Source organism: Narcine bancroftii, chromosome 2, assembly GCF_036971445.1.
Source record: "Narcine bancroftii isolate sNarBan1 chromosome 2, sNarBan1.hap1, whole genome shotgun sequence".
Classification (NCBI taxonomy): Eukaryota; Metazoa; Chordata; class Chondrichthyes; order Torpediniformes; family Narcinidae; genus Narcine; species Narcine bancroftii.
The window spans coordinates 255404499-255432401 of NC_091470.1; the positions used below are offsets into that span (position 1 = coordinate 255404499).

At 42.3% G+C, this 27903-nt stretch overlaps 1 protein-coding gene and 1 long non-coding RNA gene across 2 annotated transcripts in view; one reads left to right on the forward strand and one right to left on the reverse strand.

Moving 5' to 3' along the window:
- The window catches only part of LOC138752677 (transient receptor potential cation channel subfamily A member 1-like), a 110145-nt gene that overhangs the window by 36152 nt on the left and 46090 nt on the right, over positions 1-27903 (reverse strand). Inside the window, exons 9-14 of the mRNA XM_069915404.1 lie at positions 24252-24280; positions 15474-15565; positions 13253-13367; positions 7197-7367; positions 6296-6366; positions 463-630 (exon numbers count right to left, since the gene is read on the reverse strand). Coding sequence (XP_069771505.1) covers positions 463-630; positions 6296-6366; positions 7197-7367; positions 13253-13367; positions 15474-15565; positions 24252-24280 — 646 coding nt within the window. The remainder of the gene's footprint in view (positions 1-462; positions 631-6295; positions 6367-7196; positions 7368-13252; positions 13368-15473; positions 15566-24251; positions 24281-27903) is intronic.
- Positions 11949-26787, forward strand: LOC138752679 (uncharacterized). Its single transcript, XR_011350829.1, has 3 exons — positions 11949-12037; positions 13096-13175; positions 26652-26787. It is a non-coding gene; the product is annotated as an uncharacterized lncRNA (long non-coding RNA).

Below are 27903 nucleotides of genomic sequence, written 5' to 3' on the forward strand. Positions count from 1 at the left end.
GAACATTAAGTTCCATTCAGTGGCGACCTTTATCCATGATGATGACAAGATTCTTGAATGCTTATTATCCTTTAACTTAATAGTAGCAGTTGAAGAAGCTCAAGACTCACAATATATTGAGCCCAAATTTTTTTCAGCTAGTACACACACACTTTTATGAAAGGGCATAGAGCAGAAAGAAATTAGGCAAAACTTTCTCATATTAGTGCCTCAGTCTGTAAATTAATGCCATGCAAATATTTTGAGAATAACTTAAAATTGGCAAAATTCATTCCCAATTTTGAGCAGCTGAACATTAATGCTGGGCTCAGGTTTTTAATAAGACTAATGGGATGCAGAAGAAACCACGACATAAAAATTTCACCCACATTCTCTTTTGCATGTTCAAATGATTGGTTTAGAATGAAGGGACGAGAGGAAAAGTCTACAGATTTTGATGTCACAAGCAAGAGAGTTCCGTACCTGATTGCTCGTACATGTTTCATGACTCGTAACCAAAGGAATATGGTAGTCACTGCACATAATCGAATATGGGTCGTGTGAATGGTTTCACTGACCATTGACAGATCAGCTATGTAAATTCCAATCAGGGCAAAAAGCAATAGATACACCATCCAATCAAACAAGTTCCTGGAACAAAATTGGAACAGTCATGTTAGTGATGTTAATTAAAACCCCAGATGAAGTTTAGGTTGGTCTTCCAAAATAATTTGAGTCATATGGATTACAAGGAGGAGGAGGAGGACACTTTGTCTCAAATCTCCTCCACTATGTAATAAGAGCAAGAATGATCACCATATAGCCATGGCAACCATTCTTCACAGTTGTTTAACAAGTATTTATCTACTTTTGCTCAAATCGCAGGGGAGAATTCGGAATAGAAAGAATTGGGGCCAGGTGCAGAGGTGTTATTTATCATAGGTAACAGAGGAGTGTTGAGAAAATCTGTTTCAGGTGCAACGAGTAGATTGGACCAGAGTTAGGGTAGGTTGAAGGAAAGATTGGAGGTTGGGGTCAGGTAGGGAAGAAGTGGTGGGATGGGAGTAAGCGTGAGCAAAGGAGCCTCAAACTGGTGACAATGAATGCTTTGGATGCACAGCAGAAGGCTGGATAACATCATGCTTCTTTAAGCAACGTGGAAACTAGCTTAACCCATGGATTAAGAATTGGCCTAGTGTGTTGACTGCTGGTCATGTTTGTGCTGCACAGTTTTGTGTGTACTATCAGGACATTTATTGCATATCATTTGCACACATCCAAAGCTCTCCATGAATCCCATTTGCCTCCTCTGGGTCTGTATCCTTCAATGACTTACAAGTGTAGTGATTGTACCAAATTCTACCACCTTCTCTGGCGCCAGGTTTCAGATATCAACTACACTGTGTGTTAAAAAAGAAAAATTCCCAAGATCCCCTTTAAAACACCTTCTGCTCATTTTAAGCCTATGCCTTCTTATATCTGACAGCCTCATCATAGGAGAACGATTCTGACAACCTCTGGAGAATGATGAAGCAGGGCATATCAGGGTGGCTAGCAATCACTCCTTTCTATTTGTGGAAAGCAATGCAATGTCAACCACAGTAGACAGAGTTCAGCATTTGCAGGTTTAGGTTTTTCCACGTATTTAGTTAAACAAAATACCAAAAATAGTGAAAAATAAAGTGGCAATTTTCCATTAAAATATCTGTGCTGCTTTATAATTTTATATTGTCATATAAAATGACCAGGTATCGGGCCACAGCCCCCTTCATTCCAGGGAAAACAAATCCAGCTGGTTTCTCTATAACAAAAGTCCTTTAATCTAGGCCACCATCCTGATGAATCTGCTCTGCACCCTCTCCAGTACAACTACACTCTTCCTATAGTGTGACGACCAGAAATACACACAACACTTACTGGCGTTTTCAAAAGTTGCCACTTAACAGCTTTTATATTCTATGCCCTGGACCTATTAAGGCAGGCGTGCCATATGCCCTTCTTACCACTTTCAGGGAAGTATGAACTTGAAACCCAAGATTCTTGTTCATCAACATTTCTGTAGTCCCCAACCATGTCCTATTCCTATCTGATTTACTAAAATCTGAAATAGATCTTTCAATCATGATAATTTATAAACCCTTAAGCATTCTCTGATATCTAAAATGCCTCCACTGTACCTCCACCTGAATTCACCATCATATAACCATATAACCACTTACAGCACAGAACAGGCCAGTTAGGCCCTACTAGTCCATGCTGTAACAAATCCCCACCCTCCTAGTCCCACTGACCAGCACCCGGTCCAGACCCCTCCAGTCCTCTCCTCTCCATGTAACTATCCAGTCTATCCTTAAATGTAACCAATGATCCCGCCTCAACCACATCTGCCGGAAGCTCATTCCGCATCCCTACCACCCTTTGCGTAAAGAAATTTCCCCTCATGTTCCCCTTATAATTTTCCCCCTTCAATCTTAAACCATGCCCTCTAGTTTGAATCTCCCCCACTCTTAATTGAAAAAGCCTATGCACATTAACTCTGTCTGTCCCTTTTAAAATCTTAAACACCTCTATCAAGTCCCCTCTCAATCTTCTACACTCCAGAGAAAAAAAGCCCTAGTCTGCACAACTTTTCCCTGTAACTCAAACCTTGAAATCCTGTCAACATTCTTGTGAACCTTCTCTGCACTCTCTCTATTTTGTTTATATCTTTCCTATAATTTGGTGACCAAAACTGTACACAGTACTCCAAATTTGGCCTCACCAATGCCTTGTACAATTTCATCATAACCTCCCTACTCTTGAATTCAATACTCTGATTTATGAAGGCCAACATTACAAATGCCTTCTTCACCACACCATCCTCCTAAGCATCAGCCTTGAGGGTACTATTTACCATCACTCCTAAATCCCTTTGTTGCTCTGCACATTTCAATAGCCTACCATTTAATGCATATGACCTATTTAGATTTGCCTTTCGAAAATGTAACACCTCACACTGATCTGTATTAAATTCCATCAGCCATTTCTCAGCCCACACCTCCAGCCTTCCTAAATCACCATTTAATCTACGGTAATCTTCCTCACTGTCCATACCACCAATCTTTGTATCATCCGCAAACTTGCTTATCCAATTCTCCACCCCTACTTCCAGATTGTTAATATATATAACAAACAATAGTGGACCCAGGACCGATCCCTGAGGAACTCCACTAGTCACCGGCCTCCAATTGGACAAACAATTTTCTACCACTACTCTCTGACACTTCCCATCCAACCATTGCTGAATCCATTTCACTACCTCCTTATTTATACCTAATGCCTCCACCTTTTTTCCTAACCTCCTGTGGGGAACTTTGTCAAAAGCTTTACTAAAGTCTAAATAGACAACATCCACAGCTTTCCCTTCATCAACCTTTTTTGTAACCCCCTCGAAAAACTCAATCAGGTTTGTCAAGCATGATCTACCCCTGACAAAACCATGCTGATTACTCCCTTTCAATCCCTGTATCTCCAAATATATGTAAATACCATCCCTCAGAACACTTTCCATCAACTTGCCCACCACAGACGTCAGACTCACGGGCCTATAATTCCCAGGTTTACATTTGGACCCATTCTTAAACAGCGGAACCACATGCGCAAACCTCCAATCCATTGGCACTACCCCCGTGGCTAGTGACATCCTAAATATCTCTGTTAATGGCCCCACTATCTGTCCACAAGCCTCCCTGAGTGTCCTTGGGAATATTTTGTCCAGTCCCGGAGATTTATCCACCTTTATCTTTTTCAACACAGCCATCACTACCTCCTCGGTTATCCTTATATGCTTCATGACCTCCCCACTATTTTTCTTTACTTCAACTGGTTCAATATTTTTTTCCCTAGTGAATACTGAGGCAAAGAAATAATTCAAAATTTCCCCCATTTCCTCTGACTTCTCACTCAGCCTACCCTTGCTATCTAAAGGGGTCCAATTTTATCCCTCATTAATCTTTTACTTTTAATGTACCTATAGAAACCCTTTGGATTTATTTTTACTCTGTCTGCCAAAGCCTCTTCGTACCTTTTTTTGGCCTTTCTAATTTCTTTGTTAAGATTCCTTCTACACTCCTTGTAGTCCTCCTTCAAATTCTCAGCTCCCTGCTCTTTAAAGCTCTTGTACACCTCCCTTTTTCTCCAAACCAAATTTCCAATATTCCTCGAAAACCAAGCCTCCCTATGACTTCCTGCCTTTCCTTTCATCCTCACTGGGACATATCTACTCTGTACCCTCAAAATTTCTTTTTTGAATATCCTCCATTTTTCATTTACATCCTTACCTGAAAATATCCTGTCCCATTCAATACTCCCCAAATCCCTTCTTATTCCTTCGAAATTTGCTCTTCTCCAATCCAGAACCTCAACTTTAGGTCCCTCCTTGCTCTTCCCTAAAATTACCCTAAAACTAACAGAGTTATGATCACTAGACCCAATTTGTTCTCCAACATTAATGTCTGATACCTGACCTAGCTCGTTCCCTATCAGGAGATCTAGTATTACACCGTCCCGAGTCAGTTCTTCTACTAATTGATTTAGAAAACAATCTTGAACACATTTAACGAACTCTAGCCCATCCAGCCCTCTAAGTGTATGAGTATCCCAATCAATGTGAGGGAAGTTAAAATCTCCCATGATCACTACCTTATGATTCTCACACATATACGTTATCTCCCTACAAATTTGTTCCTCTAATTTTCTTGGCCTATTTGGTGGTCTGTAATACACCCCTATTAATTATTACCCTCAAGCCTCTTTCACCCCTCAATTACACCCAAACAGCCTCCAGACCATCCTGCCACCTCACAGCAGTAATGTCCTCCTTAACAAGCATGTCCTCCATGCCCTTCTCCTGGATGCCAAGGGACTGAATCTTCTTGACCAACATTCTATGTAGGACCTTGTAAATGGCCTTATTAAATCCATAGACAATCGCTATTGCCATGACCTTCATCAACTTTCCTGGTAACCTCAAAAAACTCCACAAGATTAGTTAGACATGCTCTATCATGTGCAAAGCCATATTCACTATTACTAATCAGTCTCTGTCTATCCAAGTATTTATATATCCAATATTTTAGTATTTCTTCCAACAACTTACCCACTGCTGATGTTAGGCTCACCAGCCTTTCTTAAACAATTCAACATTGTTAGCTATTCTCCTATCCTTTGGCACCTCACTCATAGCTAAGGAGGTTTTAAATACTTCTGCTAGGGCCCCTACACTTTCTGCATGAGCCTCCCTCAAGGACCAAGGGAATATCTGGTCAGGCCCTGAAGATTTATCCATCTTTCTTTGCCTCAAGACATGAAGCACCTCCTCTTCATTAATCTGTATTGGATCTTTGACTTCACTCCTGTTTTGTGTCACTTCTCTAGACTGTCCATCTCCCATGTAAATACAGGTACAAAAATTCATTTAAGATCTCCACCATCTCTTTTGGCTCCATGCATAGATGACCACTCTGATCTTCAAGAGGACCAATTTTGTTCCAACCATCCACCACTTCGCTTATTTTTCTCATTCTCAAGAGTTTCCATCTGCTTTTCCTCTACTTATCCCAACAATAATAGCAAGTATCCTTGGAGGAGAACTCTAAATGAGTTGGGACCAAAATCTGCATCTTCATCCTTGGCAAATAGTGAGACCAAGAGGTGCAATCTCCTCTTCTGTCTGAACATCTACATTTTTAATGCTAATAAATGCACCAAATACTTTTATCTGGTCTAATTCAGGAACTTTTCATAGTTTGCCTTACGCCACTTCCTCCACAGTCTCTAATCAACCCCATTCAACACAGTGTGCTTGGTGAATGGCAGGATTCTTAGCAGTGTGGAGAAACAGAAGGATTTTGGGGCCCAACTGGTTGGATCCCTAAAGCTGGTCACGCAAGTTGATAGGATGGTGAAGATGTATGGTGGGCTGACATTCATTAGTTAATGGATTATGTTCAAGATCCATGGTTCCATGAAACACTGGTTTAGCCATGTTTGGAATACATCTCAGTTCTGGTCCTCTCATTTTATTGCGGAAGCTTTAGAGAGGTACAGAAGATATTCCAAAGTCTCTGCCCTCAATGACAGCCACTGCAACACCACCAGCAACCCCTTCCCTGGAACAAAGAGTAAAATAAGAACCATCCTTTGTTGTTTTCAGGTTTTTTTCGCCCATGAGACAACAGAAGCAGACCCTTATTATCAGACCACAAATAAGGCATACATTAAAGACAAGCTCATGCATTTTGTCCAACTGGAAGAAAGTTTTTGTAAATATCTTTACCAAAAATCATTGAAATACTGGGGATGCAGGTCATCCAGTGCACTCAGCTGCTTCTTAAGATATGCCTCCTCCTGTTAGCAAGGGGAGAATGACAAAAGGTCATTATTGATCATATAATGAGATGCAAAATTGTATTCCTTTGGAAAAAATTACGTATTGACTTGAAAATCTTTATAGTGTTTGGAAACCAGGTATGGATAATTTTCCATCCACCTTTTCGATCTTATCCACTCCTCTTAATTAGTAATTTTAATAATATTAGCATAGGCTAATATTATTATATATTAAATGGTAGGTGTTTCTTTTCTTACTTTTGGGTGGGGAAAAATATAAAAGTACTTTTCTGTATTATTGGCTATGGATATTTGATTAATGGTTTATTCTTTTTTTCCTTTTTAATGATGCAAACAATCAAATAAAATTTAAAAAAACAAAAGGTCTATCAATAAATAGATCCATTCAAATCTAGAATTAAGGACAAAATTGGTAACCGATAATGTTCCAAAAGTGAAATTTAGAGAAGTAAAAAATACAAAAATAATGGTCAATGAGGGTATCTGCTGACACACAGGACAAATTTAGATAAAAACAATATTTGAAACGTGTTTACATCAATCCAATCCTATAATTTCCTGCATTCTTTTCAATTCATGACACTTGTAGATGGACATCTGATTCAAGTCATTTACAGTGGGGAAAAAAACAATTTTCAACATCAATTGAAATCATTGAGTATTAAGAGATCAAACATAGAGGGATGTCTCCTCGAGCTGCTTGGTTGAACAAACAAGAATCAACCAGGGTATCTGGAATCAACACAACCTTTCTGCTACAAATTAGTAGAGATTTTTTCAAATATTTAAGCTATCAGTTTCTGAAGTAAATTCATGCATCTCTGTACCTCTGGCCATCGAGGGTGGCATAGGTTTAGATCTTTCATTATTTCCTTGGTCCTCCACTTCTTCCAGCGAAAAAACTTTGTATTTGAGGAGTGGATTTCTATGAATTCCTCTGCAATCTGGTAGGCAGTGAGTGCAATGGCTAGGGTAGCAAGTAAAACTCTCCACCAGTCCTATATTCATTCAACACAAGTGAAAATATCTTCAAAAATGCAATACTAATACTTGGCTCTATTTTTAATGCTTTCTGTGATACAAAATATGTTTTGGAATCATACAGCAAAGTCCAGGCCATTCGGTCTAACTCATTACAACAACCAATGAACAACCTTGCAAATAAATTTCATCTCCCAGGTCTTCTCTATAGCCCTCTATATAACCTGAAATAAATACTCATCTAGACACTCCTTAAATGCTGTCAACCACTCAATTTCAACCATTTTCTTAAACAGTCCCTTTATGTGTAACCCCTTTTCCAACTGAACAGCTCCATCCCAGGCAACATAATGCTGTTTTTCTTCTGTTCAGTCATTGTCTTCCGGTAGCATCATGGCTTTAATGGGAATTATGATAGATAACTTCAAATTGAACACAAAAAATAATTTCAGATTTGCTGTAGTGTGTAGGAAGTTGAAGAAACATTAAAATAAATTTTATTGAAGTTAGCATGTTTAATCGCATAATGATGCTGATATATTATATTAGTTAAACTGACCTAAAAATGTTTTGCCGCTGATTTTCATTCAAACTCAGCATCTGATGCCCCATGTGTCAGTATCCAACAATGGTTGGCCAGCATTGATGGATTCCAGTTGCCCTGATACTGCTTTTCCATGGTCGTTATGTCCTGGTGAAACCTTTCACCATGTTCGTCACCGACTGCATGATCAGCAGGGAAGAAGTCCAAATGTGAATGCAGAAAATGAATTTGAAAAATGCAGAATGCAGAAAATGAGAACATTCAAGATACAAGATCCCTTTATTGTCATGTAATAAAATCTGTGCAATATTACACTGAATTTGCTTTCATCTGCCATAAGGCAGACAGATTCATCATTGCCAGAAATTGCCTGAAGCACTTACAGACAGAGAAAGAGAAGAAAAAGAGAGTCCACTCAGAGTCAAGTATCCATGGATTCACTTCCAGTGCTGCCACAGCCCTTGCAGCCACAGAGTCCAGTTCAGTTCATGAACAGGCCGAGGTCCAGATCCAAACCTCTGACATGATCAGGAAGCCTTCAGTGCCCTCGGCACCCTCTCGCATCCTAGTTCCAATACCTGGAACCCCTTCAGTCAGTCTGCAGCCTGGTGTGAATCCCTCGACTGTAGTCACCCACAGCCTACGCAGGTTCCTCGAGTTGCCAACAGCCTGCCGCCTGTGTGTTCTTCAGCCGCAGAACCTCTCATTGGTCTGCTGCCATGTCACCATCCTGTGCGTCATCTCCTCTGCTTCTACTTCTCAAATGCGGGGTGTTCTCCCCATTTTCTGGTACCCTGCACCAATCCTCTGCTTCCCCAGAGTCTGCAAACCCTCATGGCTGCAGTCTTAATTTGTGAAACCTATCACTTTCCTTGTTCATTAGTTTCACAAATTTTTGAAGACAGAAATTTTCATTGCTGATGCCAGCAAAGCCTATGCTTGTCCTCTTGAACCAAGTAGTCTGGTTCTGCTTTTGTTCAACCAAAATGCCTGACTAGGTCATTTAATTCTGGCTGTGTTATCAGATGAGGATAATCAGGCCTAAATAGTTCAACATCTGGATCAGTAGTTTGTGAATTGTGGGATCTTAACCACATAACCATTGCAGCATGGAAACAGGCCATCTCGGCCCTTCTAGTCTGCACTGAACTAAGTACTCTCCTCTAATCCTACCTATTGCACCCTGCCCATAACCCTCCATTCCCCTCACATCCATATACCTATCCAATTTTTCCTTAAATGACAAAATTTACCCTGCTGCCACTACTTCTCCCAGAAGCTCATCCCATACAGCCACCACTCTCTGAGTGAAGCAGCTCCCCCTTATGTTACTTCTAAACTTTTTCCCCTTCATTCTTAACTCATGACTTCTTGTTTCAATTTATCCTACTCTCAATGGAAAAAGCCTACCTTCATCTGTCTTATCTAGGCTCTACGTCTCTAGTGGCTTTGGAACCAACAAACTGTTGTAATGCGGCACTGACCTCATGGCTGAAGGCAGATTTGGGTATTCAATAGATTTCTTATTTTTTAGCAGAGAAGCCTGAAGCAGCAGTCAGACAGAAGTAACAGTCTGTCACATGATCCTTTTGATCTTGCCATATCATTGGGATTGCAAATGACATTGACTTCCGAGTATCTTTGAGCCAAGCTCTCAGGTTGACTGCACATGTTACACAACAGATGCGAGCATTTGTCTTCATCACCAATTTTATAACCAAAGTAGAGCTCACAGGTTTTTTAAATAAGTAGTCACGCTTTATCTTTGAGCCTTAAACATATACTCGCCACAAATGTAAAGAATGTATCACAACTGTTGAGACATTGACAAGACATTTCTGCTGTTTTAAATCTTCCTGAAGTCAATAAATGCCTGAAGAACATATGCATCAGCATGTGTTCAATCTATATCAATGTAATGGATGTATATGCGAACTGCATTTATAATCTGTCTGCATCTATCCTGACTAAATATGCCCAGGCCTAAAACAACATTTGCATAGCCGATGTACTTATCTATACCCAGGCATGCTTGCACTGACCAAAATAGCTTGCTTCGTGAGCAATATACTAATAGACAAAATATGACAGGAAATCACCAAAAAAATGGTGTACCATTGTAGGAAATTTTTAAGGTGATTTTCGTGATCAGCAGCCCAAAATCCATAAAATATACCCAAAAATATTCAGGAAGAAAAATCTTCATTGCCCAGTGTTATACAAAATTACATTTAGTCTGCTGTAAGTCAGACAAAGTTTCGCCATCAGCAGAAATTGCCCACACCCTTTATAGTCAAAGAAAGAGAAGCAAAAGAGAGTCCCTTCAGAGGTACTGAGTGTGCCTGTGGATTCACTTCCAGCATTCCTGCAGCCTCTGCAGTCACACAGAATTCAGTGCAAACCTTTGGAGCTCCAAATCTAAAGCTCTGATGATCAGGAAGCTTTCAGTGACCAAGGTTCCCACAGGAGCCCCTCGAGCCCTCGGCAACCCACTTTCAATACCTGGTACCCCTTCAGCCAGTCTCGAGCCAATCTCCAGCAGTCCACAGCCTGATGCAATTCCTTTGACCGCAGGTCACCAGCAGCCCGCAGTCTGTGTGGGTTCCTTGCCTTGAGTTGCCAACTGCCTGCCACTTGTATGTTCTACAACTGCTAAGCTCCTCACTGTTACTCCGCCATGATCTTTGTCCCATGGGGTAGTCTCTTCTGCTTCTCCTTCTGGGGGGGGGGGGTTGTATTCTCCATTTTCTGGTGCCCTGAACCAGTCCTCTGCTTCCCCAGATTTTGCAACCCCTCAAGCCCACTACCAGCACAGGAATTCCCATCTTGGGACCAGGACCCGTGGTCACAGGATTTTAAAATAAAACATGGTTGACTCCTTTAACTGGCCACTTAAAGTACGTGTGGAGTCATTATAAGACTGATAGAACCCTGTGGAGGGTCCTTTGTCTCCACTCCCCACTCTCCCTGGGTCCGCACTAGCGACAATGTTGTTTTTTCAGCAGATTATCCGGGCTGGAACAATATTGCAATGGGCAAATACAGCAAGATTTCCTTCTTTTAAGGACATTTAAAAAAAAAACAGACAAATTATTGCAATGTTCTGGTAGATTCATGAACAATCTCCCAAATGAGTTATTTAATTACTTGAATTTAAATTCTCCAGCTACCTCGGTGGGACCAAAACTTGTGTGTCCAGATCAATGGCCTTGGACACATACCCTCAGTTCTTCAAAAGCAGTCTTACTCTTACCTTACACCCTACTCAGCCCTTTATTTTAACAATTTTTATTTGTAGAACTTATAAAAACTTTAATACCTACATTATATTTGGCATGCATTTTATTTTGAATTATTTGCTCAGATTTCTAGAAGAGTGCTTCTGCGTCTCCAATTCAGAATTCTTACTACGTGTTCAACATCAAAAGGAACATTATTTTTTTACTTTTAAGGTTTTCTAATTGAAATATTTTGAAACAAAATACATTTGAACAGATAAATGGATGGAAATGGCTTAGGAGGATATGAAACAAATCCAGGGATATGAAACAAATCCAGGGAAATGGAACAAATCCAGGGAAATTGAACTAGTCAAGAATCCCAAATTGGTTGACCTTGTCAAATTGGGCCAAAGGGCCTGTTCCATGCTGTATGACTATGAACACAAGGAAATTCGCAGACTCTATCAAAAGAGATCTGAACACTTTTCAGCAGAAGAGATGTGAAAGTATATCGTAAGGGAGGAAGCAATATTTTTAAAAAATCTCAAAATAGAATCATAAGAGAGGAAGCAGCTGTTATTTACTTCAGAAAGATTTTAAAAATATACATTTTTGAGGAAGTGAGAAGGGCAAAGTTTCTATTGTGTCATTCAAAGATATGGTCTTTAGTGAATGGGGGTAAAACACAAGTTTCTGTTGACACCGTGGTTAAGTGAGAAAACAAAACACATGCTGGAGAAACTCAGCAGGTCAAACAGTGCCTTTATGTAGCAAAGGTGAAGATACATCACCAACGCTTCAGGCTGGAGCCCTGTTTGACCTGCTGAGTTTCTCCAGCATTTGTGTGTTTGGTCATTGGTGAATGATTGCTGCACTGTGAGATTAACCATCACCTGTACTGAAGAGATGAATGAATTTTGAGGTAACCAGCAATGAAGAGATAGGGCAATGGCCGTGTTTCTACTGAGCGATGAAAATTCGGGGCAATGCGAGGTGATGCGCGGTGATGCGAGGTAACACCTCGAATTTTTCCTCACTAGAAACACATCGGGTAGTGGCTGATGCGCGGTGATGCGAGGTGCTCCGTCATCCACCTTTTGAGGTGGTCGATGCGCGGTGATGCGAGGGACGATTTTTCAGTAGAAACACAGCGAGTAACAAATTCACGGTGTACAGGAAGTCTCGATTTTTCACCCGTGCTTTTCAATTGATCATCGCATGACCTGATATGTGACCTTAAAATACCCAACTTCCTGGTCACCTCGCGTCGCCCCGCATCACCTCGCATCGCCCCGCATCACCGCGTATTTATCGCTCAGTAGAAACAGTTTGGGTAGTCGTAAAATACGAGGTGATGCGGGGGACAAAAATTCGCAGTGATGCGAGGTGATCCAGTAGAAACATGCACAATGTCACAAACTAGAAGGAAAATTAAGATATTCTGTCAGCCGCAGCACAAATATTAGAGAGGGAGCCTGCCTGACATTAATATAACTTTCATAGAAGGACACGAGGTTATTTGTGTCTGCACACAAGAACAGTAATTCATAATATTATCACCTCTGCATTTGTTCAGTTTAATAGTTAATGTGTTATGGGCAATTTCAAGTCTGTCCAAACATCATTAACTGAAATTACATTTCTTATTTCTGTCAGTGAAAGGGATTCTAATCTGGTAATTGAAGATTTGTAATTTACAGAGATTCCCACTACAATTTTGAAGCACCATTGCACAGCCTATGAATTTCAAATGCCCCATACAACACTTTATAATCCAACCCAGTGATTTCAAATGCACGAGTGAAAATTCCTCTTTTGGGAAGTTTGGAAACTATTATTGTTTCTCCTGACTCTGCCCAGTCTGGAGTCTGTTCTCTCTCACCGGTGAGAATATTTCCCCTCTCTCATCTTAAAAGTAAGATTTTTTTTCCCCATAGGTGTACTTTGAAACTATTGAAGTCTCCTTTGTTTATATTCCAGAACTGCATTGGCATCTCAATAGTGAAATGAGGATCCACTTATCTAGCAAGGACATTGCACAACATTATACAGTCGACAAGGTCAATTCCAGATTCTTTTACTTTTATTATGGATGAAAGTTACATGTCTTAAATTGAAATAAAGTTATTGTACTCACACCAGGTAGTTCATAACTAAGTTGTTTCACATTAGCCAGTGATGAGCTAAGTCCTAGAACAGTCCAAGAAATAATGAAGAGGATGTTGAGGGTCAACATAATCCCTACTCCTCTCCTAAAAGAAAATCAAAGCATGAGCTTCTTTTGGACAACTCAGACAAATTTCAGCAAATAATGAAAAAGACACAGGAATAGTTAAATCATTATAATGTGTATTTAAGTTTGTATGATAAATGTTCAAAGAAGCTTCTCCAGAAGCTAATTGGATTAATTGCACAGATTCCTGAGAAATTAGACGGGTCTTTGGAAGTGTCTTGGAGGAGTAAGAACTGAACTCCAAGCTGAGGATTTCACTATTGGAAGGTTTGGCCATCAACAATTGGAGGACAGAATCAAAAAAGGATTGGAATACAAAGTTTGAGTATAGAGTTCCTGGATGTTTATAGAATTGAACAGAAATAGAAAGAAATGTGTGGTTGTAATGGGCCCAGAGGACCCCAAAACCCAGCAGTAATATAAATTCACCAAAAGAAATGGTTACTTAAACAAAAGTTACTTTTAATTTTCTTTAAATATAAAAACAGGATCAAACTTTAACTTATTACTATTAACTTAACCCCCTTCTAATTCTAATCACGCATGTATGTAGTGTGTATAAGTTCAGAAAAGTTATTTGATTCACAGTCCAATCCCATTTCTCACTCCTCCAAGTTCATCAGTATCAGGCAATTCTTATACTGTGCACAGAATTTAACATTTATGAATTTCACCAGGCTTTAGTGCTTGAAAAGTAAATGGTTAATGCTCAGGAAGGTTCTTATTGGTTTTCAGAGAGAGATTTATTGCTCGTTGGACACACACAACTGATTCCATCCGATCAGCCACTTCAGCATCTTGCCAAAAAAACCTGTCCCATCAGGGTTTTCTAGATGATAACCTCTTTCTTTCAGGTCACCATAGAGTTCCTTTTCGGTTTCCTTTATCTTAGGTGAAACATTATACAGCAGCCATCTCCTCTTGTATGGACCACAAGGGCTTTGAACAGGCTGAACTAAGAACTCACAACCCATCTTCAAAATGGGGTTTCAAACAAGTTTGCCAGCTTGTCCTGTTCCAGTCCCAGCTGCTGCTGCTGAACTGAATTTTCTCTCTCTCTCACACACACACACACACACACACACACACACACACACACACACACACACACACACACACACACACACACACACACACACACACACACACACACACACACACACACACACGACCCTCTTAGAACAGCAAACTGCATTCAGACAGACTGTGGCACTGAACCCAATCTTTGATTTTGTTCATCTGTTGCTTTCCAAAACAATAATCCATTACTCCACAGCATGTCTAATTAACACCTACGTGTGAAGTCCTTCAGCAAAGCAGTTTCCATTGTCTTTACAAAGGCAGTGGGAACCTGGACTGACTGGCTTTAGCAGAGCTCTGGCATTTTAAATCATATCTGTGTTGTGAAGTGTTTGTGTGTGACCTACACTAAAAAAAACCCCACAATTTGTCTCCTTTAAAACATATCTATATACAATACAAAATATAACCTAATCCATCTTAAATGGATTTAATTACAAAGATAAATGTTTTAAGGTCAAGGCATTCTGGTAACAATGCTCCAGTTTCTTCCCACATATCAAAGAATTGCAGGGTAGCAGGATGATTGGCCATTTTAAAATGTCCTTAGTGTTTAGTTGAGTTATAGAATTTTGAGGGAGTTGAGGTGAAATGTAGGGAGAATAAAATGCAGTCAGGGTGTGATTAGTATAGGTGGGTACTTGATGGTAACATGGACGAGGGGGGGTAGCAAAGTGGCTATTTCTCAATGATTCCATGAAGGTCGTCAAGGATGGAGATAATGAAGAAATAAGACAAGGTACAGTATAGGAGACGTGCAGCAGAATTTAATATAAACTTGTTTAAACAGACTGTTGGAACACTGGAATAGTTCAGTCTGGGAGGTGGTGTGAGAGATGAGTTGAATGGGCAATATTAAGGAGCTAAAATTATGTACCGTCTCTCACAACAAGACTACAAGTTCAGAGTCAGTTTGGTTTCAAGACTGTGACCAATTTGGTCCAACCAAAAACAATCAGTGAGGGATTAATTAATGGCCTTTGCAGCATGGACCTCAGCTAACAGTCATTCTTTCCAGCTTTTAACAGGAGGAAATTACACTTACATTCCAAAGCGGCTCCATTTAAGTGCAATTAATTTTTGGACAACGGGATGCATGATAAGGTCCAGCTGTCGATATTGAACAATCACTTCAAGCTGAATTATATTAGCAGGAATAAAGAAAGAAGCATTTTTAGAATCAATGAATATATAGCTTGTCTGATTTAGCTATTAAAATGTTTGCTGAAAAATATTTATTCCCAGCATTCATATTTTAAGAGAAGTAAATGTTGTGAATTCTTAAATATAATTGACCTAAATTTACAATACAATTGCAGAAGAAGGACAGAAATATATTAATCATAAATAGCAGCTTGGATATGCTGTGATCTTAACTAAAATGATCAAAAATGTAAATGGAATATTGACACAGAGGTTACACAACGAAAGATAAAGTTTGTGTCAAGATTTGACGGTTGCCTTTGCAATGAATGCATTCATCAGTTAGGTGAACTGCAATAATAATTTGCAAGCTTTAGTCAGCCATGTGAACCCAGAGTATAATGTATTTTTCGAATGTGGTTAATAATGTTTAACCCATAGAACTATGTGAAAAACCCAATTTAATTATGAAGTGCATGATTAAGAACTAAGGCAATTGAAGATCGCACATATTGGGTAGGCCATCTGGTCCCTTGTGATTGCTCTGATACTCAATCAGATCATTGCTGCTCATCTTCCTCAGCACCAGTTCCGACAAAGACCACATTCCCCTTGATCCCCTTCATATTTATAGTTTGATCAATCTGTCTTGAATATGCCCAGTGATTGGACCTCCTCTGTTCTCAAATTCCAAGGATACTTGCTGAAGAAATCTCTTCTTTGTCCCATATGGCCATCTCTTTTATTTGAGTCTGTTAACCCAGGCTCAAGATACAGGATTCGGGGGTAATATTTGCCTTGGATCTATAAGCAGTCATTCCCCATAATACATTCTGTGTGTTTCACCGAGTCTGCACCCAGGAGGATCCAGGAATATGCTGATAAATCCCACCTCATCGAACAACCCTGCCATTCCAATATTCACTCCCTCGGTCACAAGTATATCCTCATTTCCTGTAATTCTTCGCTGCTTCCTGAGAGGTTTTCTGTGTCTTTTTCTATGAACTGATTTGTTAAAATTATCTGCCATTACATTATTTCCCAGTATAATTTCTCTCCGCATGTTTTGGACCTTTTATTTTCCTTCTTACAATCTTTTATGTTTCTTATTTACTGATTTCCCTTTTCCTCATCAATGGTTTGATTTTTTTTTAAAACAACTTTGACATTTTCCCAAACCTCAGACTTACTTTGTTCATTTGGTAACATTGTAGCAGACGCTGTGGCAGCAAGCACAACCAAAGGCCAGCAGGCCACGCAGCAGCACTGGCCCCAACAAGCGAACTGGTGGGTGAATGGCAAGGGCAGCTTAAAGGCCAGTGACCCCAAAATGGTGCTGGCCTTGCTGCGCAGCTGAGAGGGACAACGCGCAGGGAAGAAGGGCATTGTTATCCAGGAAAGTACCCGCACGCGGGAAACCCACTTTTGTTATGCATGTTGTGACGTCAACCAAGGGGGGGCCACGGAGGGAACAGTGCAAGTATAAAAGTCAGGCCTGAGCCCTAATAAAACTGAGTTTAACTTGACTACCCTACAAGTGTCTTCTTTCAAGTAGCACACGGCTACATTTGGTGACCCCGACAATTTAGACAGCAGTGAGCGAACCCAACAATGACCGAACAGGCGGTAGTTAACGTGGTGGTGCTCTCAAGCTGCCAACCTTCTGGACAAATCAATCATGCGTGTGATTTGACCAGGCTGAGGCACAGTTCCAGAACCAGCAGATCACAGCAGAGTCCACCCGGTTATGCACCCTGGACCAGGGCACAGCAGTCTGGGTGGCCAACTTCATCCAGGAGTCTCCATCAGAAGGCATGAACACCGCCTTCAAGGACTTGCTGATCAAGACCCTTGGGATCTCATGGCGTGAGAGAGGAGCACGTCTGCTCCACCTGGTCTGGCTAGGGGACATTCCTGCAGCAACTCCCAAGGACATCCAACTGCTCCTGGCTCACAGTGATTTCAGTGACCCCCCGGAAAGTCGCAGCACGAGCAGATGTTCTGTGGAAATAGAAGAGAGCGTGCTTGGTGTCTGTGGGGCTAGTCACTAAATGCCACAGCCAGACCCATACAGAGGCACTGAGAGAACAGCAGCACATCAGAGGAGGTGACCCAGATGACCAGTAGTGTTTCTACCTTCAGAGATGGGGTGCTGGAGCAGGCTGTCATGCACATTTCAGGGAAATGCCGAGGTCAGCTATCGCTAATGGTCACAACGGCTGGCCACCAAGACAGCCTCCTGTACATTTAGGACTGCCAGTCTGGATGACACTTCATTGTGGACACAGGAGCAGAGGTTAGCATTCTACGCTCATTGGGACAGGACACCAGGAACAGACAGTTGTGCCCCTGCTGAGGGCTGCCAACAACATCACGATTCAGACATATGGTACCCACAAGGTCAAAGTACAGTTGGGAGGCAGCCTCTTGTTGTGGGTGTTCACGCTGGCCGCAGTGGAACAGCCACTCCTCGGGGCAGAATTTCTGTGCACCCACAGCCTGCTAATGGACCTCAAGGGAAGGAGATTGGTCCATGCCAAGATTTTTCAAACCTTCCCCCTCAAAGACGCCAGGCTACCTGCACTCCATCTGGATTCCAAACAGAGATCGGACAATGAGTATGCCAGGGCCCTGACCCAGTTCCCTGCAGTGCTCATCCCTCAATTCACCACAGCAATTCCTCGACATGGAGTACACCACATCCTGACCCAGGACCCACTGCTCCATGCAAGGGCAAGACACCTTCCTCCAGAGAAGCTCCAGTTGGCGAAAGAGGAATTCAGGAAGCTGGAGGAGCTCGGCATCATACGGCAGTTTGACAGCCCATGTGCTTCTCCCCTGCACATGGTACCCAAAGCAACTGAGGGCTGGAGACCATGTGGCAGCTACTGCCAGCTCAACGAGACCATAACACCGAAATGGTACCCCATGCCACACATCCAGGACTTCGCGGCTAACCTGCATGGGGCAAGGATCTTCTTCAATGTTGACCTCATGCAGGGATGTCATAAGATCCCGGCACACCCTGATAATATCTCCAAGATCACCATCATCACCGCATTTGGTCTCTTCAAATTCCTCTGAATGCTTTTCAGGCTAAAGAACGCCGCACAGACCTTCCAGCGACTCATGGATACAGTGGGCCGAGACCTGGACGGCACCTTCATGTACCTGGATGACATCCTCGTGGCGAGCAGGATGGCACACCTCCGCAACCTCTACACCCGACTGAGCAAGTTTAGCCTGACGATCAACCCAGCCAAATGCCGGTTCAGATGGGAAGCCATTGAATTCCTGGGCCACAGGATAACCAGGTAAGGAGCCATACCACTACCCAGTAAAGTGGAGGCCATCTGGAAGTTCCCCAGCCCATCATGACCAAGGGACTACAGGAGTTCATAGGGATAATCAATTTCTATCACAGGTTCATCCCCTCAGCTTCCCTTGTTCGCCCAGATGGCAGGCAATGTGAAGGACATCACTTGGGACATGGAGTCAGCGGAAGCACGAAGGAAGCCCTGGCAGATGCCGATCTCCTGGCACATTCCAAGTCAGATGCTTCAATGGCCCTGACGGTGATGCCTCAGTAATGGCAATCAGTGGAGTTCTGGAGCAGCAGATTGAAGGAAGTTGGCGGCTGCTGGCTTTCTTCAGCAACCATCTGCAGCCTCCAGAACTGAAGTACAACGCTTTTCACAGAAAGCTACAGGCGCTGTACTTAGCCATCCGCCACTTCAGGTACTTCCTAGAGAGCAGGTCCTTCACGGTTTTCACAGATCACAAGCCCCTGACTTTCGCCTTGGCTAAGATCTCGGACCCCTGAATGGCCCACCAGCAACGACACCTGTCTTACATCTTGGAGTACACCACAGATGCAAGGCATGTTTCTAGCAAGGACGCACTGTCCAATCAAAGTATCCACCCGCTATCAAGGGGAGTGGACTTCTTGGCACTGGCGGAGGTGCAGCAGAGTGACAAGGAGATGCCCAATACAGGACTGCCATATTGGGACTGCAGCTCCAGGACATCACAGTCGGCACAGGTACACCACCTTCCTCTGCAACATGGCCACTGGTCAGGTCAGACCCATTGTCCCGGCAGCTTGGAGATGACAGGTTATTGACTCCATCCATGGACTGGCTCACCCATCTATCTGGACCGTGGTCTGGCTGGTAGTCAGCAAATACGTGTGTCATGGATTGCAGAAACAGGTCAGCGGGTGGGCGAAGGTGTGCATGTAATGCCAAACAACCAAGGTACAGCAGCACACCAAGACCCCACCTCAGCACTTCGAGCCGGCAAAACAAAGGTTCGCCCACATCCACGTGGACATCGTAGGATGCTTGCCAGTATCCCGGGGTTTATGCTATCTATTCACGATGATCGACCGCTACACCAGGTGGCCAGATGCAGTCCTGCTGACAGACACATCCACAATTTCATGCGGCAGGGCCCGCAGTCTCATCCTGGGTGGCATGGTTCAGGTTACCATCCCACATCACCTCCGACAGAGGGGCCCAGTTCACCTCCAGCCTGTGGTCCGACCTCGCCAGCCTGTGGGGTGCCTAGCTGCATCACACAACAGCTTACCACCCACAGTTCAATGGGTTGGTGGAGTGCTTCCACAGGCACCTCTAAACTGCACTCATGACCAGTCTCCAAGGACCCAACTGGGTAGACGAGCTACCATAGGCATTGGGCATCCGCACGGTGCCCAAGGAGGACCTCAACACCTCTTCAGTTGAACTCGTCTATGGAGCTCCACTAGTGATCCCGGGAAAATTCGTACTGTCCCCAGGTGAACAGGAGGATGACTCTGCAGTGTTCATCAGCTGGCTAAGGGAAAGAGTCGGCAACCTGGTCGCGATTCCACCTTCCAGGCATGGTCACGCGAGGACCAACGTACCCAAAGACCTGCAGGTCTGAGAGTATGTTTTCATACACAGAAGACCACATCAACCACCGCTTCAGGGGCCATACGAAGGTCATTCCAGGTCATCCGCAACAATGGGGCCACGTTCAAGCTGGAGGTCAGAGGCAAGATGGAGGTCTTCATCACAGACATGCTGAAGCCGACACACCTAGACCCGGCGCGCCTGGTTGAGGCACCAGCACCGCACTGAAGAGGCAGGCCACTGAAGGCTGCAGAGATTTTACCTTCGGGCACCAAGGACAATACACTGGTTCTGGGGTGGGGGTGCATGGTGTAATGTGGCAGCCCACCGCTGTAGCGATCAAGCTGGCACTCCAGGCGGAGAGTGCAACCAAAGACCAGCAGCCCGCACAGTGGCACTGGCCCCAATAAGCGAACCAAAGGGTGAACAGCAAGGGCAGCTTAAAGACCAGTGACCTCAAAATGGCACTGGCCTTACTGCACAGCCAACAGACAGAAACAGCATGCAGGGAAGAAGAGCATTGTTATGCAGGGAAGAAGAGCATTGTTATGTAGGAAAGTGGCCACACGCAGGAAACCCACTTTTATTATGCATGTTGTGACATCAGCCAAGGGAGGCCATGGCGGAAACAGTGCAAGTATAAAAGTTGGGCCTGAGCCCTAATAAAACTCAGAGCTTACCCTGACTACACTATGTGTTGTCTTCTTTCGAGTAGTGCGCGGCTACAACATTATCCCTTTTACTCTGACCTAATGCACCCTTTAGCCTCACCAACATCTCGATCTTCCAAGGAGTCTGAGAGGACTTAGCATGTCATCTAATCTATTGAACTACAGGTGTACTGTGGAAAGTACTTGACTGGTTGCACCACAGCTTGATTTGGAAACTCAAGAATGCAGGAATTCAGAAGGCTACAGAAACTGGCCAAGTCCATCAGGTGCGTGAGCACAGTCATAAAGAATCTCTGTCACTGGCCATGTTCTCTTCTCACTGCTAATTTCAGACAGGAGGTACAGAATTCTGAAACCTGGCACCTCTGGATTCAAGAAAAGTGTTTTCCCCCAACACCTACCAGGTTTTTGAACCTTTCTATATTCCCCTAAAACTCTATTCTGACCAAAGATTGTCTGCAGTATTATGACGTCACTTTTTTTTTGTACCCATTGCAACCTTGACTATTTATCCTCTTTTTATTTTTTTTTCCCCTCACATGTGGTCATTTAATTTATACTTGTTTTTTTAGTGTATGTTGCATACCTGTGTAGAGCAAGTATTTGCATGCTGTACATGATAATAAACTCTCAAGTTGATGGCCATGGATGGACCATTTTTCCCAATTGCTTTTATTTTACTTGAAAAGTATTTTTGAATGTTATTTTTTTAAATGTAGTTACCCAACCTATGACAGCAGCTCTTGTCTCTTATCTATATGCCATATTTGATGGAAAATAAGACCCACAGGGATATAACCCCCCCCCCCTCCCATTTCAGCAGGGAAAATTGAGAATTAATCTCTGAATTAATATTGAATAACAAGTTCTCACTGCTACCATCAGGAACAGCTGCTACCCCTCCACCATCCGACTCCTCAATAACAAACTCAATCAGGACTCATTTAAGGACTTTTGCATGTTATTCTTCTTTTCCTCTCTGTATTGCAGTTTGTTTAAATTTCTTTATTTGTTCACATGTATACATATCTTCTTGAGCACAAATTTTTGCACTACCAATAAGTGGTAATTCTCCCAGGATTGTATGTGATGTCATATATGTACTCTGACAATAAATCTGAACTTTGAACCCTGCACTATCACAACTGCTTGAGGAGCCAAAATACAATCCTCACCACCATTTTGCTGTCCCTTGCTGTTCTTCATTATACCCAAATTAATTCTACTTCTTTATTTTCTTTGCTGAAATCTTCCCTTTCCATCTCCTTGATCTCAAGCTTTAGTAGCAAAACTGCTTTGCATGAATTGGTTATTTTGCCATATTTGCTTTTTACCACATTAAGGCATGTTTGAATAAGGAAAGTTTCAATTGAGGAAAACTTACTTGTCCAGCAGAGGATAAGTGGCAAAGGAGACAATGAAAGGTATCTCAGTGTAACATCAAGATCATGCAAAGAGATACAAGTGCAATCCTATACATGAAGCCCAGAAAGAACAAGGCAGAGAGAGATTTCAGAGGAGAATTGCTCCTACCTGTACACTAAGGTGACCATAAGATAGAATACTAGGAAAGTAAGAAAAACTAAGGATTACCAATACATTTTCAAAAGTGTTAGAGCTTGGTAAATACAAGAGCCTTGAATGGATATAGATACCTTTGTATCATAATTGAGGACAACAGAACTGTGCAATTTAGAGACAAAGAATTAACCGATTTTTTTCCTCAATAATTTAAGGATCTACATAATCATCCTAAATATCTCAGCGAACAATGCAATCAATAATCTAGTTTTAAAAAGGAAAGCTAGTAACTGCCTGTGATAGTATAGATTCTATCACCAATGTGTATATGTACATATGTACAGATGGTAGTGTAGGATGACTGTGATTGGCTGAGAGTGTAGCCACACCAAGCACACATGTCAAACTCTGGCCCGTGATATAATTATATTTGGCCCGCAAGATCATTTCAAAAATGTATTAGAGGTGGCCCGCCCTGCAGCGAGAGCCGATGCTGTTTTTTGGTAATGTCACCCCCACCATCCTCCCCCTTCATTGCACATCCTTCCCCATTGTAACACAAGAAATTGTAACACGAGAAGTCTGTCGATGTCATCAGCCGGCAAGCCAGTTGGAAGGCTCCCCGCACAACCAGTCACTTCTCCCACCTGTCGAGCGGTGCGGCGGATGGGCGAGCGCCTGTGATTTCCTGTCGACGCGACGGGCATGGCAGGCTGCGCACGGCCCCCGGGCAGTGCGAGCCCCACGCGACTGGCACCAGACAGCCCTTCCACAGCGCAAGCGCACTTCTCCCGGTCGCCACGGCCTTCAGCGCTTGCACCTGCGCGGACCCCAGGGACAGCTGGTTCGGCCCTGCACGTGAAGAGAGAGATGGTGGCTGATCGGCAGCGCGCAGGGCCTGAGTGGGTGGGTAAGCAGGGGTGGGCAGAGGGTGTAGGTGAGGAGTAATGGGCAGGGAAAGTTATGGTGGTGAGAGGGGCAGTTAGAGGGAGGGATGAGTAGAAGGAGGGGTGGATAGGGAAGAGGTAAAAGGGGAGGGGCAGGGCGAGTAGGGGAGGAGTGATTAGAGGGTGAGAGACGGGTAGAGGGAGGAACAGGTTGAGAGGAGAGGCAGTAGAGGGGTGTGTATAGGATGGGGTGGGTAGAGGCAGAGCGAGTGGAGTGAGGGGTGAGTAGAGGTTGGGTAAAGGACTGGTCAGGTAGAGGGATGGTGGGTCGAGGGTGAATAGAGGCCTAGAGCCTGAGGAGTGAGCAGGAAATGCTGAGTCTTGATGCAGGTCAAAATGGACACAGCTTGTGAATGCTGACTACATCTCCACAGGGACCAAATAGGTTTCCCTCAGGTCAAGCAAAGGGTGAACTTGAGCTACCTACTCCTGACCTGTAACATTATCCTCCTAAAGTTATATCCTAAAGTTTAACATTACATATGTTGAAAGAAGAGAAAACATGCAGATGTTGTTGAAAATTTTCAATAAATATTTAGTTCGGCCCTCGACTTAGTCCAAGTTTTTAATTTTGGCCCTCTGTGAATTTGAGTTTGACACCCCTGTCTTAAAGGATTGCTTCTAGCCAGACCAGGTCATTCTGGACTGGTCGACCTACTTGTGATATGCTCCAGTCTTTTAGTTAATAAAAGCCTTGGTTTGGATCAACAACTCTTTGGTTCTTTCGACGCGCATTACACCAATAAAGTATCACTGATAAAAAAATAATAAATATATTAACTAGAGTGTTAATGATGGTAAGCAGAGTGGTTCTAATAAGGTAAAATACATTTTTTTGGTCAGTTTACTTTAATGTTCAGCCAACTGCATGGCATTAGTAGCATTTCCAACATTAATTGCCTGAATGTAAATCATAGTTACCTATTTTATCATCTTCTAAAATGATCTTGTAGTTCCCTCGTTTCCTGTTCCTCAAGTCAGAGAGAAGGTGCTGCCATTGATGCTCTAAACCAGCCACAAGGGGATGCAGAGGAGTCGCATTTATAGTGCATGCTTCTGCTAACCTGATCACTGACACAGACCTGTTTTAAATTCCAACAGAAGCTAAATTTGTGTCTAAACCTGAACATAATTGTTCTAGCTGGCTTTGAAGCAAAGAACAAGAGGACTTCTTCCACAGAAGAATGGTTTTGTGTGTGCAATTAACACACCCAATTCTATTATGATTGGCTTCAATCTTACATTTCTCTATTTCCATTTGGTCATCAAATCTATGTCAACTCCACTTTGGCCTACCCAATAACCAATTGTTACTATATTTCTATCAATTTTACAACCTATCATCATTTGGGGTCAATTAATATAAATGCACGCGAGTGGAAATGGAGCAGGAGTCAGAGAAACTCAACATGGAGATTAACCTTTCTGCCTTATTCAGTCCATCCTGTCCATTAACTCAGATCCTACACTGATTCCATTTATTTTCTTCACATTCTTATCAATCACTCACATATACCAAGTACAATTTACAGTGACCAATTAACCTACCAGCATCTTTGGGATTGGGACAAAAACCAGAGCACCCAGAGGAATCCCACATTGTCACAGGGAGAGCAATGCCAGTGCTCAGAATTGACCCGGGACCCAGATTGCTGGAGATAGACAACAGTAGCTTACCAGCTGTGCCAATGTTCATCATCAACATTAAGAAGCTATTTACCTTTTATTTGTGCACGAGTTTAGGCAGTACTAGTGTTCATATCTAAATTAGGCTGCACTCGATCCATCTATCTCAAATCAGCCTATCTGCTTACTTTTCGATTTTCTATTTCTCTCATGTACTCATCTAATATTTGGAAAACAAAACCAAAGCCTTGCATTTTCTGCTCTTCCTGTGGCAATGAACTCCATTCTGACCTTCATAAAAGTGAACTCTAATTACTGCACGGGAGTTTCAATTTTATTAAACAGAATCACAAAACAACAACAAAAAAAGGGCTTATTAAAACTTTGCAATGCAAGCATTATTCCAAAGCTCAGCTCAGTTTTCCCAGTGAGAACTCAATCTATTATGAGGCTTGATGGCTGTCAGATAAGAGCCTGTCTTAATGTGGTAACAGCACCACTAAAGTTTGGGGAAATCAATAAAAAATATTTTAAAGAGAAAATAATTTAATGAAGGCAAACAAGTATTGAAACTTGAAGGCTGTTGTAAACACTTCAATTATTCCACTTCATTAATTCATCGCAGCATCCTGGGACTCATTATTCTGTTTATCATCTACTGTTTACATGCAAAGAAGCAGTCCACACTTAACTTCTTAATCCAAGCTATGTGCAAGCAACCGCCAATTTAAACGTATTATGGAACTTCAAGACATTCACCAATAACTTGAATGAAAGCTAAAATTAAAAGGCTCAGAGCCAGTGAAGCAAATGGATTTCAAGCAATGAACAAATTATTTATTGTTACACAATTCTTGAATCTCACATTTGATCTGTCCTCATTTTGTTCAGTCAGGAAAGAGATTGTTCTGAGAACTTTGATATTTGAGAATTGATACAATATTCTTATCAATAATGAAGAAATACTTACCAAGGATTTAGCATGACTGTTACTGGTCTCTGCATATATAAAAAATTCACAAAATTAATAAACATCAAGTATGATTCATGATCCTACAAATGTTAATACTCTATCAGATATACAGCCCTCATTTTTCACCTCCACAAAATAACATTTCTTCTGCATAATGATTTCAGTCAATATTGATGAAATGTATAAATTCCAAGCTGGTCACTTATCTTCATTGTTCTGTGTGGTCCTTTACTACCACATTCCAACATTATGACTTTGTAATATCAATCAGGTTAAAAGATGCCATATGTTAAATTATGAAGTGGGTTTCACAAGTTAGTTTCAGTGACATATAAACATTTATAAACCATGGTAAAAATGGTCACTGCCAATTAATCCCATGTGCACATTATTCTTTCGGCATCTCTCACTTTTAGAGTTTATGCTGAGGTATTTAATTTTTACTAGGCACTCAAGGGTGATTTCCAGTATGGTACCTTGACACACAAACATCTCTCTAAAAAATCACTTTACAAAGGCCACGAGATGAAGATTCGGGGCTGACAGACAGTCATTCTGGGCCTCTAATGCATGGAAATCAGCCTTATCAGTAAGCATTACCAAATCCCTCAAATTGAAATTTATGAGATTCAGAACCTATGAATTATCGAAAAAAAATACATTTTCTTTTACTTTCTACTTCTAGCACCTAACAGCCTGAATACACCTGAGATTGTCCGATCTTGGAAGCTAAGCAGGCTCAGAACTTGGTGGAGAGATGGTCGAGGTACACCAGATGCTGTTGGTTTCTGTGCCGGGCAATGGACAAAGTGGCAAGTCTGTCTGCCTTACAGTCGACAAAGAATTTCATGCATTTTACATTCTAAATGTATTACATGACCATAAGACCTTTACCTTAACATAAGCTGCTATTATTCCTCAGGATATAGTATGCTTACTATGTTCTCATTTATTTTATTTTAATCCTTGAGAGCTTAATTTCTCTTCCTTGTGTTGATGATGCCCTACTGTGCTTTAAGAGTTAGATGCCCTCCAGTGCTGCAGCAACGTGGTTATTTTGTTCATATTTGAGCAATGCTGGTGACTGAATAAATTTAACATTCCTCCAGATCTCTACCTACCAGTCTGGGAACTTAACCACTCGATTACCATACAGGTAAACCAAACTATAATGGAATCAAATTTCCTTTCACGTAAGGCATTGATAATCGAGTGGTCCGGAGTGGTCCGGAGTGGTCCGGAGTGGTCCGGAGTGGTCCGGAGTGGTCCGGAGTGGTCCGGAGTGGTCCGGAGTGGTCCGGAGTGGTCCGGAGTGGTCCGGAGTGGTCCGGAGTGGTCCGGAGTGGTCCGGAGTGGTCCGGAGTGGTCCGGAGTGGTCCGGAGTGGTCCGGAGTGGTCCGGAGTGGTCCGGAGTGGTCCTCCGGTCACTGATGCTGGCATTTGCCTTTTATTCTAGATTTATTTAATTAGTTGAGTTTATTTTCCTCAACTACTGTGATGCAATTTGAACAGATGTTTTCGGATCTGCAGTCCAGGCCTTTCAAAGCCCATTATCTTCATTTTTCAGCCTATTGCAAAGGAGGGTGGAAACTCTTCTATTAATTAACTCTGAACAGAGAGATCTGGAAACAGGTTACAGATCCGACTCATGAATAGGAATAAAAAGAAGCCCTTTTTAGATTAGACAATTGTCTGTTAG